General features: G+C 32.0%; 2 protein-coding genes across 2 annotated transcripts in view; one reads left to right on the forward strand and one right to left on the reverse strand.

The window, feature by feature from the left end:
- The window catches only part of LOC140982185 (agamous-like MADS-box protein MADS3), a 5,269-nt gene extending 325 nt beyond the window's left edge, over positions 1–4,944 (reverse strand). The window contains exons 1-7 of the mRNA XM_073448601.1: positions 4,763–4,944; positions 4,116–4,200; positions 1,491–1,552; positions 1,161–1,260; positions 615–656; positions 338–379; positions 167–246 (exon numbers count right to left, since the gene is read on the reverse strand). Of these exons, the coding sequence (XP_073304702.1) occupies positions 167–246; positions 338–379; positions 615–656; positions 1,161–1,260; positions 1,491–1,552; positions 4,116–4,200; positions 4,763–4,944 (593 nt within the window). The remainder of the gene's footprint in view (positions 1–166; positions 247–337; positions 380–614; positions 657–1,160; positions 1,261–1,490; positions 1,553–4,115; positions 4,201–4,762) is intronic.
- A 4,906-nt stretch (positions 4,945–9,850) lies between these two features.
- On the forward strand, positions 9,851–11,870 carry LOC140982142 (uncharacterized). The gene is made up of 2 exons (XM_073448558.1): positions 9,851–9,869; positions 11,035–11,870. The coding sequence occupies exons 1-2, from the start codon at positions 9,851–9,853 to the stop codon at positions 11,868–11,870; spliced, it is 855 nt and encodes a 284-aa protein (XP_073304659.1).
- Positions 11,871–12,355: the final 485 nt, after the last annotated feature.

The following is a 12,355-nucleotide window of genomic DNA, read 5'->3' on the forward strand; positions in this document are numbered from 1 at the left end:
ATATATAAAATTTTTGTTTCCAAAATATCCTCTAATTAATGCCGATGATTTGTACCTCATTTGACAGCGGAACCCAGAGTTAGGACGAGGTATCCCCCAATTTTTTTTAAAAAAGCTTCTAACTAATTATATGGTCAAAATTATCGAAGGTGGAAATTAAATTTACCAATTTCCGTGGTTAGCACGCTGATCTGCATGAGCCTCAACGACCAAATTTTCTTCACACAGTCGCATTCCTCTCTCAATCTAGCATTTCACATAAACATTTATAGAATGAGATTAACGACCCCAAAAATCTAACAATTAAAGTGATGAAAACCAATTCAAAATAGATAACCTTCTCTTTAAGGTCTTTATTCTCTTGTTCAAGTTCACTGTCCTGATAACATAGTAAAAACAACACTATGAGAAAACAAGCAGTAATTTTGTCCCAATGTGTGTGTATATATATATGTATATATATATTAAGTGAGTGTCACCTCGTTAGTTGGCACAGAGGTGGGCGCGGTTATACACGCAACTGAGTGTCCGTGCGTGTTTATAGCAGCTCCACCTCTTACAAGTTATAACATATAATAACATAGAATATGAGTGTGTGCGAATGCATGTATTACCAATTTTCGTAAAGCTTCGACCCGTTCCAGCAACTTCTTGGTCTGCATTTAGTTTTAGAATTTTCATTTGCCAATCAATAAAACGTTAGAAATGATTAATGAATAGCATAAAAATAAACTCAAAAGCATTTTTATAAACTAGAAATGTCTTAGGTTGTTTTATTCATGTTACATCATATAAAAAGGATAAAATTAAAAATGAAATTTTCATTAGTAATTTAGACAAAGTACTTCAATTATTTTTACTTGCATGTGAAACAGAACTAATTATGCAAATATAAAAGGAAAAATTGCATTTTTCGTCTTAATTATTTCATTATCTGTTTTTTTACATTTCTAATTTTAGTCTTTCTTCCTACTTGATTGCGTATAAACTGATGTGATGTCGACTTATAGATAACTAAAATCACATAGTATACAAGACAAAAAAACAGAGTTTTCCAAACCAAAAAAAATCCATATACTTCCAACACTTTAAACAAAAACTTAATTAAGCCCAACAAATTAAACGATTTATATATATATGAACAATAATTTAATACGTACCTTACATTTCCTTGCTTTTGATAGGGCTCCCTCGATTTGCTTCTCAAGATTTCGCAATTTCTTCAAACTAAGGGATCCTAGATCTTCTCCAAATAAGTTCCTTACATGAATAGAATGCGGAAAATGTATTTAGAAATTCGATATAAAAAATTAGACAAATTAACAAGTAGAAAAATTACAGTGAGTATCAGTCCTTCAAGTTGCTGAACTGATGCATTTCATAGAACAGAAGTAGAGTCAAATTAAATAAGAAATATGTTGAATGGGTAAAGCATCATAATTATTCTCAAAATTATTAACGCTAAGTTGCAGATGGCATAAGATACTGACCTATTTAGAAGTTGAAGAGATTGATATTTGGCGTTTAACTTCATCACAGCTTGGTAAATAGACTGCATTTAACATGAACTATTTAAGAAAACCCACCCTTGAGATTTATGGATGATAAAATAATTAACTCTGAGATATATGTATACATCAATAAATCTTTATATTTTTATTGTTTGTCAAATAATTAACAGGGTATAATTAGGACATGCTTCCCTATGTAGTCAATTAATATATAAGCTAGGAGCTAGGATTGTGCGTAGCACCATCCGAGCTCGAGTTCGAGCCATGCTTGTGTATGTCGCAAAGTTTGCGTTTTGAGGCGCACTTTGCACTTGGTGCTAGGGGTGTCAAAATGCAACACGATCCGTCAACCCGACACGACCCAACACGAAAAAAATTAGGTTCGGGTTGGGGTTTTTCGGGTTCGGGTTAGTGCTGGGTTAGATGGGTTTCGGGTTGGGTTGCGGGTTGACCCGAAATTTTTTTTTTTTGAAAATATTACCTTTATTTTTATATATTGTATGTTTGAACAAAATTTATTGTATATTTATATGTTAAATTTTCATAATTTAATATTTATTTTGTATATTTTTTTTATTTTTTTAACAATTATTTATTTGATTTAGTAAATATAATTTTAATTTTCTACAATTAAACTTTCAAATTTAAATCGGAAATTTGTTATTATGTGTTTAAATTAAAATATTATTATAATTTTTTATTTTTTCGAATTTTTTTCATTAATTTTTTTTTAAAAAAAATTAAAAAAATAAATAAATTTCGGGTTAGACTGGTTGATTCGGGTTAGACGGGTTCGTGTTCGGGTTGCTTCGGGTTCGGGTTGAAAAAAAAATTTCGCGGGTTGACCCGAAACCCGACCCACCCGACCCGATTGACACCTCTACTTGGTGCTACTAACGAGTGTGATTGAATTGAATCGGTGATGGGATGTGTATATATATACAATCAAGATTATTAGATTGCACTCTGATGGATCGAATTGAATCCTTGATCGAAAGGATCAAGTACTCATCCAAATTGGAGCAGTGAAAACAATGGGGTACAATAAATACATTTATACCTAAAGCACACCTAACTGGCCAACTCTTTTGATTTTGTCGGTCTAGAGATGGATGTAAGATGAGATGAAACATAGAAAAATTGTACATCTAAAAGATAAGTGTTACTCTATCGGTACTCACATAAGTACATGTAACATATNTCTTGATAGGATATTCAGATGTAATCAGATTTGAGTGGTGCTTTGTAAGGGTAATCTAGACTGTGAGATCCATATATTGATTTGTTTGAGCAAATCCATCAGACAATGTAATTCAAATCCCAAAGCCAAATCCTTTGATTCAAACTCAACTTTTAGAGTCCAAAAGTTGCATTCAATTACGAATTGACACCAAAAATATTGATTGAACTATGAACTAAATCCCAAAATTTTGTCAGTTTCATTACATTGCGGACAGTTGCAATGTAATGTATTATTCTCTCTCTTTTCCTTGTGTCATAAACATAATTCATAATACTTCTCGTTTGTAGTGCTACTAGTATAACAAAATGGACAGTGGAGCGGTGGGCCAGCAACCCATCATTTAGTATAGGGCGAGCATGTTCTCTATTTTGTCACGTGAAGAAATTGTCGACCCAACTCATTTATTTTATGTGATGAGACGACTGAACCTGCAACCCATCATTTGACAAGGGGGGGCTGACCGTCATTTTGACAAGCCGATAAACTATCAACTCATCTATTTTATGCGGTGAGACGAACTTATTCGACGTATCTAACTCATTTTGACAATTCTAATTATTTCTGCAATAAGCAGCAACTTTGGCATACTAAGTGAGAGAAAATATCATCTTAAATAAATAGTCTAACTTTTATCCCCAAATTGCATCCAATGATTCAACAACATATTACTTCCTAGATCGGAACCTACAATAGTTTTTTTTTGTATTGTACATAAAATATAAAATGGACATTTTTAACCATTTTTGAGGATATATGGAGAATCAAGGGGACAGACCCTGCCAACTGCCAAGTGTGGGATCAATGATTTGTTGGCATACAAATGGATATCTTCCTCTATAATTTGTAACTGATAAGTTTTAGTATTAGATTCTAATTATCTAGATCTTTCTGCTTTATATATATATATAGTTTTAATGCTGCGACCGATAATTTGGTGCGACAATTTGGATTGACGTGACGTGGTTTTTATGGTGGGTTGGCCCTTGAAGCTTCAAGGTTATGTCTATTTATATTTTTATCCGAAAAATTGTAGTTTAAGTCTTGTAAATTGAAAATTTTGAGGTTTAGGCCAGTAATAATCGACGATTTACTCACTTCTGGAGAAGAAAATGAAAAAAAAAAAAACCAAACAAACTACTGGATGAAAACAAAAAAATTATCGAATTACAGCTTTGAAACCCAAAACATATATCAACTCACGGATGAAAATGGTAATTTTTCCTATTTTTATACTCATCCAGTTGTACTTTGCAACAGTAGAATAAGATTTAATGTAGTTTGGTGAGGACAATGACATGCGATATTTGCAAAATACAGATACCAAAGTAAGACAAAAATTAATTAGATGAAATAAATTAGACCTGGTTTTGATCATGTTCACCATCTTCTCTTTCAAATGCATTATTGAAATGGAACTGCCTGTACCTGTCTATAGTATTATGTGTTCTGGTACAAGAAAGGAAAAAACAATAAAAACCCCGAGTCCATCAAGGAAAGAAAATATTCACGTAATAAACACAAACTTAATTTAGTCAGTACTTCAAATTATGAATGCTTTTATATATTTACAAAACCACGTACACCTATGTATGTATGTGTCCTTTGTGAAATGTTAATCGATCCTTCGAGGATTTTAATGTACTTACCATGTAAAAAGAAGACATATTTTCCTGCAATAAAAAATTACTATAAGAAATAGATTGATTATACGCATGTTTTGGATTGGTGGGATCTGGTTTTTGAAATATTATTTCTAGTACAGATATCTAAATTAGTTAAAACTTTTCAAATGGATGGACAGGCCACACAAAATCTAGATGCAGTACTCGAAAACTTTTTTGCTAGCTTTTCCAAAATCCCAGTGGCCCATGTTTTAAATCTTCTTATATAGTTTGCTTAAAGTTATCGCCCAAAATTCAAACGAATACTAAGAACAAACGCACACATATATAATATACATATATAATATATATGCATATATAAATAATTCATGAATGCTTAATTATACCCAAGACTTCCGAAGTGAAAAAGCTTGCCCTCACTGGAGAAGATGATGAGAGCAACCTCTGCATCACACAACACTGATAACTCGGAAGCTTTCTTCAACAAACCCTTCTTTCTTTTACCAAACGTCACTTGTCTATTCACCTTGTTGCTTATTCTCTCTAATACAACTTTCCCTCTCCCCATTTCTACCCAATACCCTAAAAATGAAAATTATGTAAGTAGCACATTCCTCATTTCTAATATATATATATTAAATGAGATCGGTCCACTCGATCTATGTTTGAGTTAAACAATGATATTTTTCCATGAGTCGGGTCGGATAGGAGATCTGTATCACAAATTTAGACGTGAGACAATTTCACGGGATTTTTTGTGATATTAAATAGATAGATGACAAATCTGTTTCATTGTTATTACTGTTTTACCATGGGTAATTGAAAGTTAACTGATATGGGATGAATGCATGATACAGATAATCTGATCGGCTTTCTTCCATGTAATAATATAAGTACTGTACGTTACAGAATACAAGGGCACACGTTTTCTTTTTTGCCTTCTGAAGGAAAATATTAATTGATCTGAGAACCGTTGGCCGAAAATAAATTTTGTGGGCTGTATCTTTAATTTTTTTGTTTTTTTTCAAGTCTTTTTTATTGTTTTTGATAATACTAAAAATATAATAGGGAGGGCTTACGATTGTGATGATGCTCGATTGCCAAAAGAGATGCGTGAGCCAAGGTGATTGTGATCATTCTACTCTGATAATTCATGTGATCGACTTAATTCGTTGATCATGTATCTAACTCAACATGTTCATCTGGCGTTGGTCCGACCGAACCGACGATCCAATCTATCTACGGTGATATAGGAATCCTCAATACTCATCCCCTACTTGATATTTGTTTTGTATGACTCATATAACTTTGTAAGAGGTAGAACATAATTGAGAGATTAATCCGTATCGATATTAGAGTTTCATAAGGAACGATTGAAATTCTCCTCTCAAATAGGCAAAAACATATTTCAAACCAACAACTGAGACACCCAAATGATATGATGCATGTGAATAAATTCCTCAAGCCTTCTCTTTGATATTCGAAAGGACATAACGGAATGATTTATTTAGGTTGGGCGACACAAGTACACAACTTATTTACACATTAGTTATATAAATTAAAATGAATTTCAAATTTATCCATTATTGGGAGAACTTGAAATACATCCGAACTTGAAGTACATCTTAATTAACAAGAAACATTATATAAACATGCAAGACGTGAATTTGAAGTTTATGGTCTTGCTTATCTAAAATTACAAAAATTCATTTAAATACATTTGAAATCCGTCTGAAAGAAAAAGCAAGACACAAATACTCCTAAATTCTTTTCTTTTTTGATAATACTTGGTTTTATAATTTTGTCTTTCTAAAATATTGAGTTTCTTAAATTCTAGATTTGATCTTTATTATTTGGAAGGATTTGTTTCCTAATGAAAGACTAATTTGCTTATTTTGTAAGAATCTATTAAATCCTATCAAGATCGACACAAGTTTGTGTATATTGAAGAATGATTATTGCACAAGAGTAGAAGGTGCCAGAGAAGCGAGAAGAACAATACACGAGAGAATTTTTTGAAGCACTCACAAAGATGAAACATCGTTTCGTTGTTTTACTATATTGTCGTGGTGAGTTAAAGACATTTGAAGACAACACTTGTACAAACACTATAAGAAAATATGCCTTCAACAACACATCAAAAACAACGGTTTTTTATTAAAATCGTTGTGTTTTTTCTTTTAACAACGGTTTCAACAAAAACCATTGCCTAAAACGGTTTTAGAAAACTGTTGTCGATTAGCGTGTTTTTTGGACAAACAACAACGGTTTTATTAAAACTGTCGTTATTTTTAAAATAGCGACGGTTTTTTATACAACCGTCGCTAAATATATAGCGACAGTTTATTAGCGACGGTTTAATAATACCGTCGCCATTAATAAACAACCGTCACTAATAGCGACTCTTTAATCAAAAACCGTCACAAATTGCCTATAAATATTTGTGTTTTCGGTCCATTTCCTTCCACATAATGAATTTTTCTCAATTAGAAGATTTATGGTAAGTTTTTTCGTTTCAATTCTTGGTGTTTTTTCCTTTTCAAATCTTGGTAAATTTCTAAGTTTTAGTTAAGATCATGAATATTATTAGCTTAGTCAGATTGTAAGTTTTTTTTGGTAGATTTATTATATTATAAAAGTATTTTTTTTATTTTACGTAAAAAATTAGCGACGGATTATGATAAATCGTCTCTAATTAGCGACAATTGTTCTCTAATTAGGGACGACTTTGTCAAAACCATATCATACACCGTCCCTAATTAGCTATGGTTTTATGATAGCTACGACAACGGTTTAAAACCGTTGTCGTTGAACGCACTTTCAACAAAACCCTCAGTTACAAAAGTTTTAAATGGCCTACGACAACGGATTTTATCTGTTGTCGTTTAGGGTTTTTGTTGTAGTGAAAGTGTTGATTAGAGAATTTTTTTCTCGCTCTACATTTCTCCTACACATATTTGTGTTCTTGTGTTTTAATTATTTTTTTATTGGTATTTTAGAATGCAATTTACTTTCTTGATATGTTAAAGAAGATATTTTTTTCATTTTTTTACTAGTATTGATTTTGTAAACTCAATTTTTCTAGTAATTATTTTGGCATGAGACATCGCACAAGTTTGTTCACTTGTGGATAAATATCTATATGTTATTTTAATTACACGTGTGTTATATTATTCCACTGCATGTTGTCTCGAAGTGTTACAACATCTGAGACAATCCTTATCATTCATGTTAACAAAATACTTTCACCATGAATCCATGATGCAACCTAAGAGTTTGCTCGTTCTTAAGATTTATTCTTGATTATTTCTTATAGGTTCTGAATCTGTATATTTGTACTCAAAGTCTTCCAACGGTTAGAAAGCTTTTTAAACGATCACTTATACTATCTCCTGACATAATGATTTTGTCAACTTCTTTTCATCGTGCACTGCATTGATGATCATTAATACTTCTTTGGTTTTTATTGTTTCGACTCTTTTAGCTTCTGAAAAGTTGATTAACTCTTGACATTTTAGGAAACATTTTTGTCAATCAAGAATTGGTAAGATAATGTGCTTCACACTTTATTTGATAGCATTGAACAACTTGAATTTGTTGTATCTATTTTGATATGCTAGTGTCTGATAGGTTGGTTTTCAGTTAGAATTGAAAATGCCAGACTCTGAACATTTCTTCGATAAAGCTGTCCGTTAAAAACATATTCAAGTGATGATCTTCTGATGATGTCTGCAGCTTAAGCTTTTGATTGAATAATAAGCGATTTGACTTTTCCAACGGCTAGAGTTCTATAATTACATGAGAATGACAGTTGGACATAAAAACAGATAAATGTTTGTTTTTGTCATTAATATCAAAACTTAAGATATTTATCAAAATATAGTACTCCAATTGTCACACCCTGAGCCCGAGTCCGAGCCCGCGTCTGCGTGACTGCACAATGGGCCCTATAACAACTATTTCGTATTCGACTTCGCTTTACGAAAATGATTAACCCAAGTTGTAATAGAAGTCAATTGTAAGCCTATTATAAACTTATTTTAAATATTTAATTTTTAAGATGTGAGACAAGGAGTATTACAACTATCATAAGACACAAGTTGTATCTTATAAGACTGATTGTATTTTTTCATGATAATTTTCATTTTAAAGTCCAGAATTCACGACGTTACTTTTAAGAAACACTTTATATAATATAATATAATATAACTTGTCTTTAGAAAACTAAAAAAAAAATTTGTCTAATTAAGTTTGCCAACTTTCAACATCTGTCCTAGTTTTTCCCTATTTTGCTCCACTTGTCTTTCTTTGAGAAACACTCGATACATATTATAAGGAACGAAGTGAATTGTATAAGCATCAGACAGATTACAACAAAACATATTAGAAATTATTTAAAACACAAGTAACATTTAAGAGTTGACATTTAAAATACATTACATGCAGTAATAATTTCTTCTTTATTTTCCAGTACTGGAAATGTTCTCGTTGTTGGAATTATTTTGTGGGCTCACATAATTTAATTAATTTACATGGACATGCTATCTAATAAAGGACCCAATAAAGTGATCTAATTAATTATGGGTTTCCAAAGTATTAAATAAATTGGTATGGTTCACCTTATGTGTAGAAACCCAGCCCAATTAGGTCTTCTATGATGGGTTGAAGACTGCTAAGGTTATATAAGGTTATGGTCCCCAAGGCACAGAGGATACAACACATAATACATACGGCTCACGTATTCTAGATCTCTCTCCTTCTCCCATCAAAGGCAAGAATAAGGTGGTCGATTCTCTGTTATCTTGGAAGATCCATAATCCCGACGCTCGATCTATCAATGGATTCTGATACGTGTTTACTGTTATTCATATTTTCTGATAGTTTGACATGAATTTCTGGCGTGTTGTGATATATTGATTTAATCACATGATCTATAGATTTAATTTTATTAAATCTCCAACAAGTGGTATCAGAGCCACGTTCATGTTGAATTATGAGAATTTTTTTTATTGATGGATCGAAACAGAAAATTATGTTTTATTCCAGATCTGATACGATTTTCTAGTCTATAATTTTTTTTTGGATTCAGATCTGATTTTTCTTGAAATTTTCTGAATTTGAATCTGAATAAATTCATGCTCTTAGGATATAGTATTTTCGAATTTTACACCCAAAATTCAGATTTATTTTCGAAATTAAAAAAAATTTAAAATTCGAAATCCGATTTTCGCTTTTGGGTATGGGTCGCCGGATTTTGGCGAAATCAGCCGTTCTCCGGCCACTTTTCGACGACGAATTCTTAGGCGTTTTATTCGTAACACAAAGTCGCTCCATAAACCTCCATTAATTTCCAGTTAAATCTTTTGTACTGATCAAATTTTTTACCTGAATCTCGGAAACTTTCGCCGCGCGATTTCCGTCCGATTTTTTGAGGATTTCGATCGAATTCAGGTAGTTTTGTTGTCTGAGATGGTATGGCTTTGGTCGGCGATGGTAAGGCGATCCTGGGTCATGGTCGCCGCCGACTGATATCAACGGAGGAGGTGGCGGCGCCGGTTTCGGGAGTAGGGTTAGGGTTTTTTCGAATTTTGAGTTTTTATTTGGGTTAATTTAAGACCTTGTTTGGTTGTCCAAATTTTGAAATCCATAATTTTGACCTTTTATTGAATTTTTGACTTCCGCAATTCTGATTTGTGAAAAATAAATTCGACCATTTCAAAATTTAATTGCATGAAATAAAATTAATATGGAATTATTCATTATTTTATCTCCTTTGTTTATTTCGATAAAATATTTGTGGATGAATAATTATGAAGTGCAAATATTTTAATTCTTGCAAATTTGATCTCCATGCTTTATTTGACCCAATTAAAGTAAATAAAATTTTCTTGTGAAAATTTTAAATTAAGTTGATATTTTGTATCTCAAATTTGGTTAAATTTAAATTTCATGTTAATAAAATGATTTTGAGATATGTAGATATTGTTAAAGTTCAAAAATAAATTGTGTTTCAATTTATGCGAAAAATAGTCAGCCCAAAAGAAGACTATTTTTGGCCAAATTCCAAACACAATAGATGATTTTAAAGTGTATCTAGATCTATGCGGAAAATAATCGGCCCAAAGGAAGATTATTTCCTGGCCATATTTTAGATTCAATATATTTTTTTCAAGTACATTTATATCTATGCGAAAAATAACCGGCCCAAAGGAAAGCTATTTTTTGGCCAGATTGTAAGCACATAATTATGTGGTCTTAAAGCGTGTCAAAAAACTATGCAGAAATTAATCGGCCCGAAGGAAGATTATTTTCTTGCCAGATTGTAGACACATTATATGATATTAAATTGTGTTAAATTTATGCGGAAAATGATCGGCCCAAAGGAAGTTCATTTTCTGGCCAAATTTTAGCACAATATGTGGTACTAAATATGTGATAATTTCGGATTTAATCAATATTTAATAACCATGATGTTTGAGTGTACCACTTACAAAGTGTTATTTTTGTTCAAAGACTAAATATCAATGTTGTGATAGGTACTCTTTTTTTTATTTATGGGCCCACCATCACAAGCATGCTTATATTTTGTGATTTATTTAATTTAAATATATGTATTGACTATATTTTATTGTGAGTTTTTTGTTCTATTTTGTTATAGCATCTTCTATATCTGCCAATCTGAACAACATTCCAGTACTTAATGGCTCAAACTTCAAGAAATGGAAAGAGCATGTTATGATAGTGCTCGGCTGCATGGATTTGGACTATGCACTAAGGGAAGATCGCCTCGCACTTTTGACCAGTTCAGGAACTGCTGATCAAAAGGGTTCTTTGGAAAAGTGGGAGCGATCAAATCGCATGAGTCTGATGATTATGAAACATTCCATTCCAGATACTATAAGGGGTGCAATTCCTGAAGAAAATGATGCCAAAAGGTTCCTTACTCAAATAACAGATCGTTTCGCTGCAAACGAAAAGGTCGAGACAAGTACTATTCTGACTAAACTTGTCTCAATGCGGTACAAAGATAAAGGGAACATAAGGGAGTACATAATGGAAATGTCAAATCTTGTGACTCGACTAAAAGCATTCAAGTTAGAATTGTCGGAAGACATAGTCGTGCATTTAGTCTTGATCTCTCTGCCTGCGCAATTTAATCAATTCAAAATAAGTTATAATACCCAGAAGGAAAAGTGGACTTTGAATGAGCTTATTGCGCAGTGCGTTCAGGAGGAGGAGAGATTGAAACAAGATATGATTGAAAGTGCTCATTTGACATCTAACTATCAAGGTAATTGCATCAATAAGAAAAGGAAATGGAGCAATAAGAAAGGAAACTCTGGGACTTCACAGCATATGGAGCAACAGAAACAAGATAAAGTGATCACTTGTTTCTTTTGCAAAAGGACTGATGGGCATGTGAAAAAGGATTGTCCCAAATACGCCAATTGGCGTGCAAAGAAAGGGTTGCCTAAGGAGCCAGTTGTCAACTGATGGTTAAAGATACATCATATGGAAAATGACAATAAGATTGTTGGTGTTTTTTTTTTAAAAGCTTTATTTAGGAACTGAGTTTTTTTTTTGGTATTTGAATTTGAAAATTACTTTTTGCACATTTTTTTAAAGACGAATTTGATTTTAGTTTCATGTTTGGACAAATCAAGTTTTTACTTTATCCATGTGATATTTTCAATTTTTCGAAATTCAAATATGTTTGGTATGAGTTCCTTGATTGAGAAGCTCGATAAATTGAACATCAATATTTGAAATGACATTGACATTATGCATGCATGAAATTTTGAAATTAAATGCAAATTAATTTTGTATGTTGACTTTAGTGGGAGTGAGTAAATTGGAAAGTCAATATTGAGAAGAATATATTGATGTTTATGTCCACATATGTGGTGATATAAATTTTTCAAGTGGTAATCTCATTCGGATTTATAGAGAACACTTTTTGGATATTGTGTACATCATTG

This window comes from Primulina huaijiensis, chromosome 8, assembly GCF_012295235.1.
Source record: "Primulina huaijiensis isolate GDHJ02 chromosome 8, ASM1229523v2, whole genome shotgun sequence".
Lineage (NCBI taxonomy): Eukaryota > Viridiplantae > Streptophyta > Magnoliopsida > Lamiales > Gesneriaceae > Primulina > Primulina huaijiensis.